The sequence below is a fragment of the Rhinolophus sinicus genome, linkage group LG06 (assembly GCF_036562045.2).
Source record: "Rhinolophus sinicus isolate RSC01 linkage group LG06, ASM3656204v1, whole genome shotgun sequence".
Taxonomy (NCBI): Eukaryota; Metazoa; Chordata; class Mammalia; order Chiroptera; family Rhinolophidae; genus Rhinolophus; species Rhinolophus sinicus.
Window position 1 is genome coordinate 122551694 of NC_133756.1, and position 19965 is coordinate 122571658.

At 36.7% G+C, this 19965-nt stretch overlaps 1 protein-coding gene and 1 pseudogene across 1 annotated transcript; both read left to right on the forward strand.

Annotated features, from left to right (window-relative positions):
* The first annotated feature begins 994 nt into the window (after positions 1-994).
* On the forward strand, positions 995-1945 carry LOC109460426 (olfactory receptor 52E8; annotated as a pseudogene).
* A 10001-nt stretch (positions 1946-11946) lies between these two features.
* Positions 11947-12888, forward strand: LOC109460439 (olfactory receptor 52E5). Its single transcript, XM_019755831.2, has one exon. The coding sequence runs from the start codon at positions 11947-11949 to the stop codon at positions 12886-12888; it is 942 nt and encodes a 313-aa protein (XP_019611390.2).
* The last annotated feature ends 7077 nt before the right edge of the window (positions 12889-19965 follow it).

A 19965-nucleotide genomic window follows, 5' to 3' on the forward strand; every position in this document is an offset into this window, starting at 1 on the left:
CTGTTATATAGATAGATAGGTAGGTAGATATAGATAGATAGAAGATAGATAGATAGATAGATAGATAGATAGATAGATAGATAGATAGATAGATAGATAGATAGATAGATAGATAGACAGGTAGATAGACAGACAGACAGACAGACAGACAGATAGATAGATATGTAGACAGACAGACAGACAGACAGACAGACAGAATATGGTGATCAGCTGTTGGTCTCTATCCATGCTTCATACTTCAGAGGGATTAATCTGAACTCAAAATTGATTACGGGGACACCTAAATTTATGGTTGATGCCATGGCCCAAGATGAGGCATGAGGTGAAAACCATAGCTACTGCAAGAGTGAAAAATATCTTTGGAATTAAATGAGTAGACAGATGTGTCTTAAAGAACTTGGCACTGCCCAAATTGAGGTCTTGGCCTTTGCTCTTGGCTTCTAGGTAGTTTTGGCTGTTCTAGGTCCTTTTATTCTTCCCCATCCTTTATTTTTCTTTCTCCCTCCATTCACTACTTCCACTAACAAGTTTGCAAAGACTGGTTCAGATCAGTGTCACAAAGCCTACTTTCACATAGAATTGTGGAGAGAACTAAATGAGATAATATATACAAATAATGATAAGAATAATGTACGAAAAACAGTAGGTACCCAATTAATGACAGCTATCATTATTGTGGTGGTTATTATTACTATCAATTTTATTATCTCGAGGAAGCATTTAGTAGCATTTATTTCTCGAGGAAGAGCAAGTTAATGTATTCACTTGTTAGTTTCTATTGTACAGGTAAAGAATGATACTGAGATTATATACGGAGAGCTGAAAAGAGGAAAAGAATTAAAGGTCTTTAGAGAATCTTATTCTTAATATCAACCCTTTGTTTGGAGACAGTTTTATTTTTAATTTTTATAGATCCCAGTTAACGGTGTATGAATTCTCCAATGGGAACCAGCAACAACTTTTAAAAACCAGGCCACTATTAGCCTGCATAAGAATGTCTTCTCCCAATGTCACCAAGTCTCGCCCTTCTTCATTCCTGTTTCTGGGGATTCCAGGGCTGGAAGTTGCACAAATCTGGCTTGGCTTTCCCTTCTGTGTAGTGTATCTCATTGCTCTTGTTGGAAATGTCATCATTCTGTGTGTTGTCTGGACTGACCATAGCCTTCACCAGTCTATGTTCTATTTCCCAGCCATGCTGTCAGTGACTGACCTGAGTCTCTCTACTGCTACCATCCCCAAAATGCTGGGTATCTTCTGGTTCAGCCTTCAGGAGATGTGCTTTGGGTGCTGCATTACTCAAGTCTTTTTTATCCACGTTTTTTATAGTTATGGAGAGCATTGTACTCTTGTCATGGACTTTGATCGCTGCGTGGCTGTTTGTAACCCCCTCAGATAGAGCATGATTTTCACCAACAGAGTCACTGATGTCATTGCTGTGATAGTAGTTCTAAGAAGCTTATGTATGATTGTTCCTATAGTTTTTCTCCTCCTGAGGCTACCTTACTGTGGACATAGAGTCATCCCTCATACCTACTGTGGGCACATGGGAGTGGCATGACTGGCTTGTGCCAGCATTAGCGCCAATGTCTACTATGGTCTTGGGAATATTTCTATTTTGTTTCTGGATGTGCTTCTTATCATTATCTCCTATGCTAGGATCTTATATACTGTCTTCCACCTCCCTTCGCAAGACCCCCGCTTGAAGGCTCTATATACCTGTAGCTCCCATATCTGTGTTATTTTACCCTTCTTTGGTCCAGCTCTCTTCTCCTTTCTTACTCATCGTTTTGATCATGGCATCCCCCAGTATATCCATATCCTTCTAGCTAATCTCTATGTAATCATCCTCCCTGCCCTCAACCCAGTCATTTATCGGATCAGGACCAAGCAGATCCAGGAGCGGGTACAGAGTCATTTTGTTAAAAAAAGATTGAATGAGATGTAATGCATTCCAGTAATGAAGATATAGTCTGAGAAGGCTGAGATTTGTGATAAAGTTAATAAAGGAATTTATTTCACCAAAATTAATTGTGAATATTTATATGTACATATATGTATATACATATATATATGTATATATGTAAATATATACATATGTATGTACATATATACATATATATATATATATATATATATATATATATATAGAGAGAGAGAGAGAGAGAGAGCCAAAAATTGTATACACATTTTAAGAAAGGAAAAAACTGTACTAAAATTGTAATACTCAATATATACTGATAACAAAAGATGAACAAGTCATGTATATACATTTTTTGGCACCCCCCAGTATATAATATTGACTGTAACTGTTGGAGGCATATATATGCATATCTTTGTATATACATATATAGGAGGGTGCCAAAAAATGTATGCACATTTTAAGAAAGCAAAAATCTATTAAAATTGTAATACTCAACATATACAGATAACAAAAGATAACTACAAACCACATTTGACTTTTGCAATTACAAGATGTGCTCAAAGTGGTTACCATCAGCATCCAGCGACCTCATTACAGCAAACTACTGCTTGAGCAACGTTGACCAAAGTGTCCACTTGTATACATTTTTTGGCACCCCCGGTATATATATGTATATACATATATATATGTATATATGTAAATATATACATATGTACGTACATATATACATATATATATATATATATATATATATATATATACACAGAGAGAGAGAGAGAGTGCCAAAAATTTTAAGAAAGGAAAAAACTGTACTAAAATTGTAATACTCAATATATACTGATAACAAAAGATGAACAAGTCATGTGTATACATTTTTTGGCACCCCCCCCAGTATATAATATTGACTGTAACTGTTGGAGGCATATATATGCATATCTTTGTATATACATATATAGGAGGGTGCCAAAAAATGTATGCACATTTTAAGAAAGCAAAAATCTATTAAAATTGTAATACTCAACATATACAGATAACAAAAGATGACTACAAACCACATTTGACTTTTGCAATTACAAGATGTGCTCAAAATGGTTACCGTCAGCATCCAGCGACCTCATTACAGCAAACTACTGCTTGAGCAATGTTGACCAAAGTGTCCACTTGTATACATTTTTTGGCACCCCCGGTATATGTATATACTCATGTATGTATGTATGTATAAACATGTATATATATGTATATATGTTATATATACATATGTATATAATATTGACTATAACTGTTGGAGGCATGTGTGTTTTTGTGTGTCTGTATGTGTACTTGCAATTATATTCTCTATTGACCCCTGGCATAAAATAAGCTATATAAGAGTAAATTTCAAGAACTTTAATTCACTGTTAAAAGTGTATGGGATCTAGCTCTCTTTTAGGTAGTAACAAGATTTCTTTCATAGAGATGTTTAACTAGAGATCACATGGCCAATGACAAGAATTAAGTGAAAAAAAGTTTCTATAGATAATAAAGTGCTTCCTAAAAATAAGCAAAATATGGGAATTAGACTAGTTTTTTTTTTCTTTTTTGGTGTGTTTTTTTCCTTTCTATGATCTAAGTTTCTGATTCTATGAAGTTCTTTATAAGCCTAATCCTGATATCACACACTTTCATTCTTGAACTGGTAAACTTAATACTATGTCATCTGTGATGGCCCTTTTTTCTTAGAGTTTAAAAACGCTCGTGAAACAAATGAAAATTATATGTGAAATCAAATTGATGATTATAAAACTTGTGAACATGTTAGTGCTTAATGTTTCTCCATCCCATATCCCCCCCACAGAAACAAATATTTGTCAGCCATCAATGGACAAAAATGCTTTTGTGGGAGCTTTGGGATCCAGGTAGGATGGTGTAAAACCCAAGTAGAGCCAACAGCTTCTTTGAGAAGGCAAGCCCACACACCAATGCAGGCCTGCTGACTGCGGTCCTGCCTGCACACTGGAAGCATCGCTGTCCCCTATGAACTCAGCTCCAATCCCACCTGTATGTGGTCCTGCCACCAACTGCTTCTGCCAAAGGACCCAGAAGGTGCCGTGTCGTCTGTGCACCCTATAACAGGCACACCAATGTCAGATCTGACTGTGATCCCTAAAGCAGTCCCATGACCCGATTCCAGTCCCACTGTACAACAGACCAGAGGCAGTTCTGCTCAAATAGAGACCAGCCCAGTGACCCAATTGGAGCACAGTTAGGAATCCAGTGATAGCCATAAGATTTGGTTCCAGCTCTACTCAACCATGATCTCAGAGGTAGTTCCATCAGTCCAGGGACCCCTCAAGGGAAGGACTTTATCTGCCAAACCACTCAAAAAATTGGAAGAGGTGTCTGTTCATTCAAATGCACATACGAGGTCTGACAATTAAATTTGCGAACTTATTGCGACAATGTTGCTAACCTTCTTTGATATCAAAGGGATTATTCATTATGAATTTGTACCAACTAGACAAACAGTTAACCAAGTTTACTATTTGGAAGGTCTGAAAGGGCTGCGTGAGAAAGTTAGATGACCTGAATTTTTCGCCAACAATTCATGGCTCTTGGCAACAATTCATGGCTGAATTGCCATCACAATAATGCACCAGCTCACATGGCACTGTCTGTGAGGAAGTTTTTAGCCAGTAAACAAATAACTGTATTGGAACACCCTCCCTACTCAGCTGATCTGGCCCCCAATGACTACTTTCTTTACCCGAAGATAAAGGAAATACTCAAAGGAAGGCTTTTTAATGACATTCAGGACATTAAGGGTGATAGGACAACAGCTCTGAAAGCCATTTCAGAGAAAAAGTTCCAAAATTGCTTTGAAGGGTGGACTAGGCTCTAGCATTAGTACATAGCTTCCCAAGGGGATGACCATAGTGATAGTCAGCAATGAGGTATGTAACACTTTTTCTAGGATAAATTCACAAATTTAATTATCTTACCTCATAGCAACTCAAAGCTACATGGATCACAAAGAATCAGACAAATATGAAACCAACAAAGGTAACTAATAAAGCTCCAATAGCTGATCCTCAACAAATGGTGACCCGTGAACTAGCTGTTTGACAAAGAATTCAAAATAATCATCTTAAAAAAGCTCAATGTACTACAAGAGAAAACAGACAACTAAATACAATCAGGAAAACTACATGACTAAAATGAGAAGTCTAACAAAGGAATAGTTATTATAAAAATGAACCAAACAGAAATACTGGAACTTAAAAATATAATAACTGAACTGAAAATTTCAGTAGAGATAAAGAAAAGGTGGTCATATGCAATGGAATATTATTCGACATTAAAAAAGAAGGAAATTCTGCCATTGCAACAACATGAATAAACCTGAGGACATCATGCTAAGTGAAATAAGCCAGTCACATAAAGACAAATATTTCATGACCTCTCACAGAAAATAAATTGATGGTTGCCAGATGGGAGGGGTCAGGGGTGGCTGGGTGGAAAAGGTGAAGGGATTATAAAGTACAAATTGGCAGTTACAAAACAGTCATGAGGATATAAATTACAGTATAAGGAATGTAACCAATAACATTATAATCGGTATGTATGGTGCCAGGTAGGTACTAGACTTATCAGGGGATCACTTTACAAGTGATAAAAATGTCCAACCACTATATTGCACATCTGAAACAATATAATATTGAATGTCAACTGTAATTTTTAATTAAAAAAATATATTACATGATCTCAGTTTTATGTGGAATCTTAAAAAAAAAAAAGCCAAACTCCTAAAAACAAAGACTAGAGCAGTAGTTACCAGAAGCTACAACATGGGGAAGGGAAGGGGATATACAAATATATATATAAAGTAGAATGGTAGCTGCCAGGGGATGAGAAACAGGGGTCATAGGGAGTTTAATGGGTGAACAGTTTCAGTTTTTTGCAAAATAAAAAAGTTCTGGAGATCGATGGTGGTTATGGTTGTTCGACAACATGAATGTACTTAGTACTACTGAACTGTACACTGAAAAATGGTTCAGATAGCAAATTGTATGTTATGTGTATTCTACAATAAGAAATTGCGAAAAATGGGAAAAGTAGAAACACTAAATCAGAGGGGAAAATGTGCATGTTATAATAGCAGAGCACACTGATATGGAGAGATTGATATCTTATCTAGACGGTTAATACAGAAGACAATCATGGAGGACATGGTAATTGAGGGAGAGTTGAAGGAAAGTTTAAATGAGCAGTACTTATTACATAAGGAGAACGTTTGATGACCAAAGACAGTGTAATGTTTTGGAGAGTGATGAAGTAGAATTAAAATGTAAAAGGTTGATTTGGTATTAACTGAAAGTCTTTGACAACAATGATGTTGTTAGTACTGTATCATATAAAGCCTGTAGTATACAATGGAGAAATGGAGGTCGTAGGAAGGGATTTTAAGAAAAGATTAGATAGAGTCAGACTTGATTGGGGAAGGTAAAAATTGATACAATGCGGAAGATATATACCATGATGAAGTAACCAGAGACTATCCCTAGTAATAGGAACAGTAAATGTGATGGATGTTTACAATTCCTTGGCCTGAAGAGAAGAGGTTCCTGGAATCTACAGACTCAGAGGGCAATGTGAAAATATCTACATGCAGGAGTTAGGATTTATTTTGAGAGGCTCATCCAGCCCATGGTGACTTGCAGTTCACCTGCGAGGAGAAAGCAGGTGGAAACCAGAATAACCATTCTGACTTTACTCCCCTCCTACCCTCCTGCTGATACCGGTACTTCCCATTTTCTGAACCCACACAGTGCCAAAGGGCAAGGGTGACTTCCACGCAGCACACACCTGTGAGTCCTCTAGGACACAGTGTGGAGTGGTCCTGGGGAGGCATAGAGGAAATACCAGCACACTGGCTCACATAAATGAAGAGCTGGAGGAAAATTCTGAACAAAGCCTTGAAGGCCAGCATTTTTATATATTCTCCTTTCCATTACTATTCTATACTAATTTGTCAGGATTAGATCTGTGATATTAGATACTGCCTCTCTTTTTGTTCTCAAAATTTCTTCAGAAGATATTTGAATTTCTTTTTATCCTTTTAGATACCGAAGAGTTATCCATAATAACACTGATTTTTAAAAATCCTGTGGACAAATACACTTTGAAATCAAATCTAGTATGTTTACCTTGAGGATGAAATTTTTTTTAAACGGAATGGAATAATCATGTAATTGCCACCCATGTTCTATGTTTGAATCCCTAGGTATTCTCACATAATTTCAGAGTATTCTCTCTTTAAGGCCCAAAGTGGGATGAAGTAAAAAACTAATATGCACAGAATATTCTTTTATATGTTTTATAATATAAAAGAGGAAAACACTGAGCTTTCTAAAGCTTTAACTAATATTGAAATTCAAAAACATTGACATAAAAATGTATAGCCAGGTATGTCAAATTTTGTAGAGAATATTATAAATAATCAAGAAGATAAAATAACTTTTTATACTTTATGCTCATTTATCATAAAATAAACCAAACCTCCCTGAAAAAAAATTGCTCTTAACTTTGGAGCTATACAAGTAAAGATATATCTGTGAAATATCTTTAAAAATTGCAGTTACCTAGCCTGATAACGCACATGAGATCTCTTATTTGTTCAAGAAATATAGTTGATTTGACATTACATATATAAAATGCTAAACTAACAAGCAAGCTTTTATTGATTTAGCTTATATATATTGAGCACCTAATTGGTGTGTGGTCAAACTCATAGCAAGAGCTTAGTAAATGTAGGCTAAATAAATATTTGTCATATGAGCATTACTGCCATCTAGTGGTCAAACTAACCACATTTCTTGAACAAATAAGTTTGTATGCGCAACATAGTGAACTACAAAGTAACTGCACTCATCTGGGATATAAAACTGAAAGCAACAAACAAACAAGACAAACAAACAAGCAAAAACTCATAGACACAGACAACAGTTTAGTGGTTACCAGAGGGTAAGGGATGTGGGAGAGATAGAAGGTAAAGGGGGCCAAATATATGGTGACAGAAAAAGATTTGACTTTGAGTGGTGAACACACAATATATAGATGGTGTACTATAGAATTGTACACTTGAAACTTATATACTTTTATTAACCAATGTCACCGCAATAAGTTTAATAAAATAAATAAAGTAGCTACAGTTTTGTTTTCTATTCAAACTCAACACCAAAACAAAATTATTTCAAATAAACAGTAAAGATATTATCCATTTTAAAAACAACATAAGTCTATTGTTAAACGCTGTTATTTTAGTTAAATGCATTATCTCACTTAATTTGGAGAAAAAAACCAAACATGTGAAGTGTGAATTGTCATTTCCACTACCCGTATGAATCCATAGGGGTAACATGAAGCTCAGAGGGGTTAAGAAATGTGCTCAACATCTCTCAGCTATTGAATTAAAGAAAAGTTATTTAAGCTGTCTGACCCCAAAATGTTGACTTCAGAGATAATGCCATACAATAATTATAATAACCAGTGTTTATATTAATTAATTGCTAATAAACAGTTGCGGAGCACTTTCTAGGCGTTACCCTATTACACCAGTAAAACAATCCTACAAGAGAATGTAATTTTTTCTCATTTTGCCTGTGAGAAACAAGGCTTAGAATGGCAAATTAAATTGGCTAAAGTCACAGAAGAAACAGGTAGATAAAAAGGTCATGTTCTTCATATGTATGATAAGCTGCTTTCCTTTCTATAAACATATATATTTTTATGTTTTTATTAATTAATTTCATACAGAGTGTTGGAAGCAGTATATTTTCACACAAAAAAAATCATCTACTGTAATTCTTAAAACAGATATGGCTCAGGGTTTGGAAACTTGTATTGGAATTCTGGCTGTCATTTACTAAATGTTGCATATATTTCTGAGCTGACTTTCAGGAAATGCTGGGTTGGGTTTTATCCCTACAGTGCTCTTTCCCTGCCTTCCCTACCTGTCTGTCAAAAGCATCTGTTCAGCTGGTACCATAGTGAGATTTAAAGTGTTGGTAGGAGGTCAGTATGCCTCTGGCTGACTAGACTCCTCATCTTATCAGAGAGGATACTTGCTGGAGGAAGCAAATTGCACATCATCTATCACCCAAAGGTATATCTGAACAGAAAGCATAGAGCTTTATCCTCAGGGATATTGAAATGTTCTATCCCATTACTCCAGGTCCCGAGACAAACTCACTGTGCGGTGGCCCTTCCCATGGGACTAGAGTTCTCATATAACTCCTTGGTCCTGGCTATTGAGAACACAGTCGCATGCAGGTTGCAGTCTGTGGCATCCAGTTTTCACAACGATTTCTCAGATTCTGGATAAGGTATGTGGGTCAGCTCCTGGTTATGCTGGAAGAAGGTTCTCAATGATAGTAACTTATGTGGTTCTTAGGATGATGGTGCTCCAGTGACTCAGCCAGAGTCTCTGTAGATAGGACCATCTCCAAGCAATATAGCAAGATGGAGAGATAAGAATTGTGTTGAGAATAACCTGGATTCATAGCAGCATATCAGTCACTAACGCAACAGCGTACAGCACAACTCACTGTGCTAAATAACAACTGAGAGCAAAAAACCCAGGAACATATATGTAGATACAAACATATGAACAAAGAATGTTATATGCAAAAATGAGGAAAATACCATAAATGATGTCTTTTCTTCCCTACATCCTTCTATTTTGTCACCTCAGAGGAGGACTTCTTACACTGGTTACAGTCACTCTAGTACGAAAAAGTTACAGCATATCTGAAAATGGGACACAGAGGGGTTGAGAGATGGGGAGATTGGGAACCTAGGCAAAGAGGTTATCTAATTCTGCTGCAAAGGATGGAAGCCAGTCCCTGGGAGAACTCTCCACAATTTACCCTGGGAACTGAGTGTCTAAAATGGAAAAGAGAGGTTCAGAAAGAGAGAGGAAGAGAGAGTTGCAGAGCGTTATGGTGAAGATAAACTTATAAAATATACATGAAAATGCTTATTAAACAGAAAAAATGATTAAGCAGACAAAATGAGAAGATGACATCATCAGTGGTGGTCATAGTAATGATAGTGGTTTCAGCAGAGGTAGCGACCTAGATAGACAATGATTTTTGCCAATGACAATACGCTTATTGACCGAGCATTCTGAATTTATAATATATTTAGAATACCAAAGCACCTTCTGGAAAGTTTCCCTATAAAGACTGTTAAAAAATGAAAGAATTACTACCACAGTGTGAGGCTAAGAAGCAAAATACCGACATGACTAGACTTTAGGTCCATGATTTGGGGGACCTTGACTCAATCTGTGCTTCTTGCCTGAATTTGGAGCAATATTTGGCAGATAGTAAGCAGTCTACAAATACTTGTTAAATGAATTAAAGATTAATAATGGAAACTTCTATAAAATAACACGTGAGGGCAGAGAATGGCAGTGGTGATAAGTTTGCACATAATCCTAAATATAAAAGGGAGGAGAACAGAATTCATTGGGAGCAGTTATTAGCACATGTAAAAGTCTATCTGATTTTAGGACTTTGCAATAATCTTTTATTGCAAGAACAATGTAACAAATCCCACCAGCTTAATAACTTCCACCCCCTGCCCACTGTAAGTTCCACCATGAAGAGTGAACATAGGACTTCTCAAACTATGTGTAAGTCCTCAATCCCTCTCCCGTAGTCCTACACAGAGCCCACTGGCCCCTTCTCTTAGGGTGTGAATAACTGCTTCTCAATCACATTTTTTGATGGGACTATACTGATCAGTCATATGTTTTCAAAAGGAAGAATATTGAGGGCCATTGCTTGAAGAAGGATGAATTGTAGGAAAAGTTAAAAGATTTTACATGTGTTATTTAACTCAGTAGTTGTGAAGAGGAAGAAAAACAGATTTGATAACTATTTCTGAACTCTAATATTATCAAACCCAAAGGTGACCTTCTCCCATCAGTCACTAACAGCATGGTACGAGGAAACATTGTCTTTAATCTGACATCTGTGATAACCTTCTAAGAAATCCGACTATAATGCACTTGCTGCTTTTAATACATTTTTGACAGTGCAACCAAGTGATATTTTTGAAATGCAAATTTGATCAGGCTACACTACAGCTTAAAATCCTGCACTTTCTTCCCATTGTTTCTAGGATGAAGAAAAAAACCTCTTAAAATTTATCTCAAGGGCCAACATGATCCCATCACTCAATTTTTGCACCCCCTGTTTCTATTAACTAGAAATATTTTTTCTGTTCAATTCCCTCTTCCACTTATAGGTGGATTCCCGTCCTTCAGTTATTAATCTAGTTAACACTTCCTCTGAAAAGCATTCCCCATGAACATATAACATAAAACTTTGTAGTTTTAGGAGGGACCACTGTTTTGTAGGAATTGTATAATAGTCTCCCAACTTGTCTAAATTTCTTAATTCCATTACTTAGCTCACGTCTAAACACCAGCTACCCAATCCTTCACCTCTACCAGTTCTTTCCCACATAGAATCTTTTTTTAATATTTCAGGTCTACTTTGCAAGAATGTATCATTCCCCTGAACCATCAGACAAGCTGAGTCATGAGCTCTACCTCAATCCCAGTCCTATGATATTTTACACACACACACACACACACACACACACACACACACACACACACACACATTTTTTATGTTTTACATCCTGATTAACAGATATAATTAACAACAAATATTTGCTAATTTAATGCTATATGCAGGCTCTTCTTCAGAGACAGAAGGGAAGAAAGACATGAGAAGTGCAGAATTGTTGTATTTGGAAATTTTCTGCATGGTTTTCTATGTAGGGGAGGCAAATATATTGGAGAGTACCTTTTTAACTGTGCCTCCTATTCCTTCTCTAGGTCTCCTCTGCTGTACTATGGAATTAAAGAATGGATTTTATGTTTCTACAGAAAATAGGCAACATGCTATGAAGGAGGTTAGAGGGACACAAGGAATCTCCTGCAAGAAATGTGTCTATAACCAATTCTCACCGATATGCTGTATCCCAACAATACTCTGTTACACCCTCCTTCCTTCCTTCTGATGGGCATTCCAGGGCTGGAAGATGTGCACATCTGGATTGGCTTTCCCTTCTTTGCAGTGTACCTAATAGCCCTCCTGGGGAACATCACTATCCTCTTTGTGATCCAGACTGAACGCAGCCTCCACCAACCCATGTTTTACTTCCTGGCCATGTTGGCCTGCACTGACCTTGGCCTGTCCACAGCCACTATCCCCAAGATGCTGGGCATTTTCTGGTTGAATCTCAGAGACATAGTGTTTGGTGCTTGCATCACACAAATGTACACTATCCACATATGCACGGGCCTGGAGTCTGTGGTGCTCACAGTCATGGCCATAGATCGCTACATTGCCATCTGCAATCCTCTGAGATACAGCATGATCCTCACCAATAAGGTGGTGGCCATTCTGGGCATAGTCATCATAGTCAGGACTTTGGTGTTTGTGACTCCATTCATCTTTCTCATCCTGAGACTGCCTTTCTGTGGTGTGCGGATTATCCCCCACACCTATTGTGAACACATGGGCTTGGCAAAGTTGGCTTGTGCCAATATTAGGGTCAACGTTATCTATGGTTTGATTGCTTTCTCAGTGGGATACATTGACCTTTCTGTGATTGGATTTTCCTACGTCCAAATCCTCCGAGCAGTCTTCCACCTCCCATCCTGGGATGCCCGGCTCAAAGCTCTCAGCACATGCGGCTCCCATGTCTGCGTCATGTTAGCTTTCTACCTGCCTGCCTTCTTCTCCTTCATGACACATCGCTTTGGCCACAACATCCCTCATTACATCCACATACTTTTGGCCAACCTGTATGTGGTTGTTCCCCCTGCTCTTAACCCTGTTATTTATGGGGTCAGAACAAAACAGATAAGAGAGCGTGTACTAAGGATGCTTAATCCTAAAAGCTGTTGACATTTAGTCCCAAAATAATTTCATGATAATTCACTGGAACAATAATAAGATCAAAACAGAAGTAAACACTGGAAATATTTTTGCTAAACTCCTCTGGCATTCCCACACAAGACAGTCATAATACATTTCCTCCCATTCCTCATAATTTGTACAGCCCACTAGAAAGCATAGCTCAAAGATTCCAAAACAATCTCTACTGTGCCACAAGAAAAGTACAAAAAATATCTCACATTTGAACCCTACCAATACTACAAAATTCCTAAAGGGAGAAAAAGGTTTGCAAAAAGTTGTGCCTTGAATAACTGATGTGAAAAATCTCCTTCTACACAGAGATTCTCTTCATTCACATGTCAGAAGCTGAAGTTCATGCTTTAAAAATGATGTGGCATTCTTTGAAAACGGAGTCCTATGATCCGGGTTTAAATTCAGGCTCTGGCCTTGACTGGAAGATTTACCTGAGAATTACACTTAGAATTCTTTCAGCTTCACTATCCTTGCCCATAAAAAGCTATAAAGCAATATTAATTTGGCACTGTGAATTCAAAAATAAATGTTGTAAAATCTTTACAGTTTGTAACACATTAAAAGATTTGGAAATAAACTAATTCATTTCTAGTATGGTTGTTACTTCTAGTGTATGTAGATTTTGTTTACCGAATCCAATGCTAGCGTACAGTTATGGATATGAAGCAAGGTCTCCAACTCCACCAAGCATTTGGTTCTCTTTAGTGACTCTCAGCCCTTACTTTGGCGAGACGGTCTTTCAGTCAGGACACTCTAAGCCTACAGAGTGAAGAGGGCTCTACCTGGGCTTGAGGACTCACTGAAAGCACATCCTCCACAGTTATTAGGGCGAGCTTTCAGGCAGACTGTAATACAGTGGCTGCTGCCAAAATATAAAGTCATTCTGATTAAAGTATGGAAGCTGGATAAGACAACTGATTTGGAGGGTATTCTAGGAGCTACAAAAATAAGAAATTGAAAATGGGGCCCTGGCTGGAACTCAAGGTAGGATGAGCAAGGAAAATGCAGAGAATAGGGCTAAGGTGATTGCAATATAAACTGAGAGCAAATGAAGTGAAGAAATAGTGCTTTGTATAAATATATAAAGAAAAACTGATTGAGTGACTATTTTATAAATAGAAATTACAATATCGACACCAACAAGATTTAGAAAAACTAAGCACATTAAAAGGATGAATGAAGATGACAGAAGCCTGCAGTTTTTCTTTCAAGTAGGATGCCAGGCCATGATAGCTTTTCATGTTTCTTATGCCTTGTTAACTATTTCACAATACTAAAAAATTTGCAAAGCTTTAAAATCCTTTTAGAAAAGTTAACATTATTCTGGTGCAAAATCAGAAAATGGAGGAAAAAAATACGGAAGAAAAAAACCCAAGAAAAAAGAAAAGTACAGGTCAACCACACATACAAATGCAAATACAAAATTATAAATAAATTTGCCAAACCAACTTGGTTATATATTTTAAAAACAAAATAATGTATATGATGAGAAGGGTGTCCAGTGCTTTATTTCCATTACCTCATTTACTTTTCAAGATAATACTAAAAGAGAGATACTAGTATTAATGTCAGTTTACGTAAGTGAAAACTGACTTCAAAATGATGTGTTTTTCACTTAATATAGTGTAGCTACTTAGTGCCTCTCTAATTTTACATTCCAAGTTCTATACCTATATCATACTCTGCCTATAGGAGTAATTACAGAGATGTGCATGTCAGGTAAATTGGTACGTCTAAATTGCCCTGGGCTGAGTGAGTGCTGGTGTGTGTGTGTGAGTGTGTGTGCACACTCTATGTAAGGACATCCTGTCCAGTGTGGATTCCCTGCCTGAACCCTAAACTGCAGACAGAGGCTCCGGCCACCCCTCACCCCTGAACTGGGATAAGAAGGTTAGAAAATAATTATTTTACTATTTCTATTAATCTTTATTAAATGTATGTATATAGCTCACATTTCTTTCAATGTTTAACATAAAAAGTGTTTTGGGTCTTTATTTAGAAGTTTGGTGATGTTTTTGTGATCAGAAATACACCACAGGAATTTAAATCTTGCTTATTTCAGTTAGCCTATGGTAAAATTAGTTTTGTTATATGTCATTTCACTTAAAGTTGCAGTTTTCAAGAAACTGTCAATGACGTTAAGTGAGGACTTACTCTATTTTTTGTTATTATATATTCAATTAATATGCATGTAAAATCTTGTCAATATTCAAATTTTTACCGGCTAAATTATCACTAAAAAAGCTGCTGGAATTAATAATATAGAAACACATTTTTAAATACACTAAAGAGTTAAGAAGGAACAATCAAAATCTAGGGGAAAGTAAAATCTGAGCTATAAACCCAGGATTTAAAGCTACTTTGGCTCTGAGGGCTTTTGCCAAACATAAAGAAATCAGTATAAAATACAACAAGAAATTGTCAATGTCCCAGCATGAGGAAAAAAAATCAAAGTCCAGGACCCAGCAAGTATAATCTGATAATCATCTTCCCACACTCACATTTTAAACTGGAACCTTGGAATATACAATCAGAATGTAGTTGAAATTAAGTTCATCAGTCTTTTTGTTAACTGGTAACTGCTAAGTTGATTATATCCACAAAGACGTTATTTGTAACTAAGGTCACATTTTCAGGTGTCTGGGGGTTAGGACTTCAGCATATCTTTTGGGGGACACATTTTAACCCATAATATGTATACTTTAGATTTTTCATCAGGAATTGTTAACTGTGATAATTGTTGACTGTGATAATAGATATCTCATTAGTTTGTTAAGAGAACTAAATGAACATAGGGTAGCAATTGAAATAGTATGACACATTAAGAACCCAATGAAAATTTATTATTATTATTACTAGTGTAATCCTTGGTGCGACTTTAAGTTGTGGTCTCCTTCTCTAAGGAGGCAGAAGTCATTTTCTGAAATACCGTATTTCTAACATGTGGTATAGTGCTTTGTACAAAGCAGGGTCATAACATTTGTGTAATGCAAAAGTGAAAGCAATTTTATCCTTTCAACAGCCCTCTGTTAGAAGGTTCAATATCCTCATATTTCAGATGAGAAAACTGTGGTCCGAGAGCTTATGAAGTTGTCCAGGAGAAGCAGCCAGGAAGTGCTACAACAAGGGCTCAAACTTAAGCCTCCAGTTGCCCTTTTACCACACGCACATGATCTGAGAATGGAGAAGGGTTACTCATTCATTAGAAAGTCAGGACCAGGATATTTTGCCCAATGTATACTGCATGTTCTAGCAACATGCTTTCATTAAATGAAGATGATTCACTCATGGAATAGTTTTCTTCATTGAGCATGTCTACCAACTGTATCTGAATGCAAACTGATAGAATTGGAGTGTTGAAGATCAAAGCAATGCCCCAGATGGCCAACAATCCCTCCGTTTTCAGGTCAGGAGGCCTCAGTTTCACTAAAGCAATTACAGAGAGAAGAAAAGTGGTCCCTGCTATTGAGGAATTTAAAGGGGACTATGAAAGAGAGCTGACAATGTATTACTACCTGGGAGACTATATCAATGCTAGAGGAGGTCTGAAAAGGACGTTTCTTCCCTATGTCAGTTCAAAGATCCTCAGTGACATTCATGAGTGCAGTTTCCCTCTCTCCCCTCAGCCTTTCTTACACGAAAATTGTCCTCTGATCCATCGAACACATCCATTCTTCTCCACTCCCATTGCCTTTGTTCAGATAGTAATCACGTCTCCTTCAGACTATTCAGGACTCTCAAAAAGAGTCCTTGCCTTGTGTGATTCCCCTTTTGTCCCACCTATAGCACATCACTTCCCTGTTTCAGATCTTCCGTGGTTCCTTACAGTGTGTGTGGTAAAACCTGTTATCTGGTGGACATCACATAGCTGCTTGTTCCACTGCGTACCTTTACACATTGTCTCCAGAATTGCTGCTCTCCTACCTCCTTCCCTCAAAGAACTTATGCTCTACCAGCCCCTAACACTAGTCATACCAAACAGGTTTTTCTTCTCTTACCACTGCCTATAGGGATAGTCCCTCTTCTCCCACAGCTGAATGTTACCTCTTTTTTCATATTCTTCTCTGACGCTCTCAGCTTGCTGTATCTCCCAGCCTAACAGGAACTCAGGAAATGATACCCATTCCTTCCGCACAACAATACCTGAAATCATATATTATTATCTACTTCATAAATGAGGCAACTAGCTGCCATAGAGCTAAATAGATATCAGTGTCACAGAACGAGTATAAGAGCTAGACTCAAAAGTTATCTGTCAGAGGCCAAGTTTTTGACCAAAGCACGTGCTTAATTCTTCTGGACTTTTGTGTCTTTCCCACTGTTTCTAAGACTATCATTATTAGAGAAACAACTCTGAGGATCCAGAACTTGAGGTTATTGGAAAGGAGGGTATGTTTTCAGAAAAAGTGGCTATATTTTCAATTCTTATTTCTCTGACTTGCACTGAAAGTAATTTTTCTGATCACAAGTGTACAACATAATGATTAGATATATGTATATTGTGAAATGATTACCACAGTAAGTTTAGTTACTACCTCTCACCTCATACAGTTATAATTTTTTTCTTGTGATGACAACTTTTAAGATATACTCTCCTAGCAACCTTCAAATACACAATACTGTATTGTTAACTATAGTCACCATGCTGTACATTACATCTCCAGAACTTATTTATCTTATAATTGGGAGTTTGTACCTTTTGATCACCTTTATCCATCCGGAGTATGATTTGCTTTTCCCTGATGCTTAATGATGTTGTACGTCTTTTCATGCTCCTGTTGGCCATTTGTGTATCTTCTTTGCAAATGTATATTCAACTCCTCCGTTCATTTTTAAATTGGATTTTTTTTTGCTATTGTGTTGTAGAATGTCTTTATATATTTGAGATATTAACCTCTTTTCAGATACATACAATTTGAAACTATTTTCTCATGTTCCATAGGTTGATTTTGTCAATGGTTTCCTTTGCCATGCGTAAGCTAAGAATTTTTTTTTAATTAAAGTTTATTGGAGTGACAATTGTTAGTAAAGTTACATAGATTTCACATGTACTATTCTGTAATATATCATCTATATATCACATTGTGGATTCACCACCCAGAGTCAGTTCTCCTTCCATCACCATATATTTGACCCCCTTTACCCTCTTATACCATTCAACTCTCCCCTGTTACCCTCTGGTAACCACTAAACTGTTGTCTGTGTCTAAGAGTTTTTGTTTCTTTATTTGTATGTCTTGTTCCTTTGTTTCTTTCATTTTTATATCCCACATATGAGTGAAGTCATATGGTTCACAACTTTTTCTGTCTGACTTATTTCACTTAGCATAATAATCTCAATATCCAGCCATATTGTTGCAAATGGCAGTATTTCATATTTTCTTATTGCAGAGTGGTATTCCATTGTGTATGATGACCATCAGTGTACATATATCTTTACAGATAAATGTTTTCAGATTTTTGGGGTAGATACCCAGGAGAGATATTGCTGGGTCATATGGTAATTCTTTTCTTAATTTTTTGAGGAACCTCTGTACTGTTTTCCATAGCAGCTGTAGCAATTTACATTCCCACCAACAGTGTATGAGGGTTCCTTTCCCTCCAGAGCTTCTCCAGTATTTGTTATTATTTGTCTTGTTGATGATAACCATTCTAACAGGTGTGAGGTGATATCTCATTGTGGTTTTGATTTGCATTTCCCTAATAGCTAGCTAGTGAAGTTGAGCATTTTTTCATATATCTGTTGATCATTTGTATGTCTTCTTGGGAGAAGTTTCTGTTCCTCTGCCCTATTTTTTAATTGGATTATTTGAAAAGACTGTTTCTTTATCACCAAAACATACCATAGATATTCCCACATCTAACAACACCAGCTACAAAGTAAATAATAAATATTAAATAAATAAACACTTGAAATATTTATGTCTCAGAAAGACTTAGAGGACCCAAGACATTTAGTCTTCCCATTAGAATAACATTATGTTCTGCTAAGAACTAATTTTAGCTGTTTAATTAAATGAATTTCTTGTTATTTATTGTAACTTAAGGATATGCTGTAAACTCATTTTAATTATTGTAATATTAATTATAATTATTTTATTATTTAATATTTTAATTATAAAATCTTATTTCTTACAGTCTGAATATTTATACATGTATGTTTAAGGGATATAATAAGACCTATAGGAAAAAAAATCTTTTCAATTTTGTTCACTCTACCATTTTCAAATGTATTTAACCTCCAGAAGACTCAATCTTAGCATCAACCCATCAATAACTTCTACTATTAGAGAGCTTTTCTGCTGCACTAGTGATTTTCATTTCTAAGGCTTTGCTAAGTGTCTCTTAGCCCAGTAAGTGAGTAATATAAATGGAAATGAGTGAAAGAGTGAGGTCAGTAAGGCTAATTTCTAAGTAGCATAGAAGAAAATACATAAGAGAAAAGCCCAACTGGTCACCAACTGCATTTCCAGGGGCTGTACATTAGAGACTCGCTTGGAAACAGCAGGGTGTGCTGACAGACTTCCCAGGAAGGCAAAATTGCTTAGGGATATCATCAATCTCTAGAACTTTTTACAAAATGGATTTGTACAAAGTCACTGACACTGTAAGGATCAGAACGAATAGTTCTGTCACTCTGTGCCAAATGCTGTGTTAAGTATTGGATTTCGGTCAGCGTGGTTGAGATCTGTGTCTGTGAAGCATTAGCATGCTTCAAGCCAAACTAAAAGAACTCAACTTGGCTATCATCTCAAAATTCTGGGCCACTGAAAGCTGGATCTCCACATAGTCACCATTTTTGCTAGTGAATATTTTCATCAGGGCCAACTCTGATTAGAACTAGCTAAACAAGTAGAATCCACATCAGCACACCTGAATTAAATGGAGTGCTTCTTTGGCAGTATTTAGCATACTCTCACACCCAGGTATGGACTAATGCATGATCTGTTACTCTCTGCGATTAAACAACCCTTCCCCATTTGTGTAACTTTCTTTTGTTATTTTTGTAGCTAGGCATAATTAACACTTCAATCCTATTTCCTGAGGGTTGTTA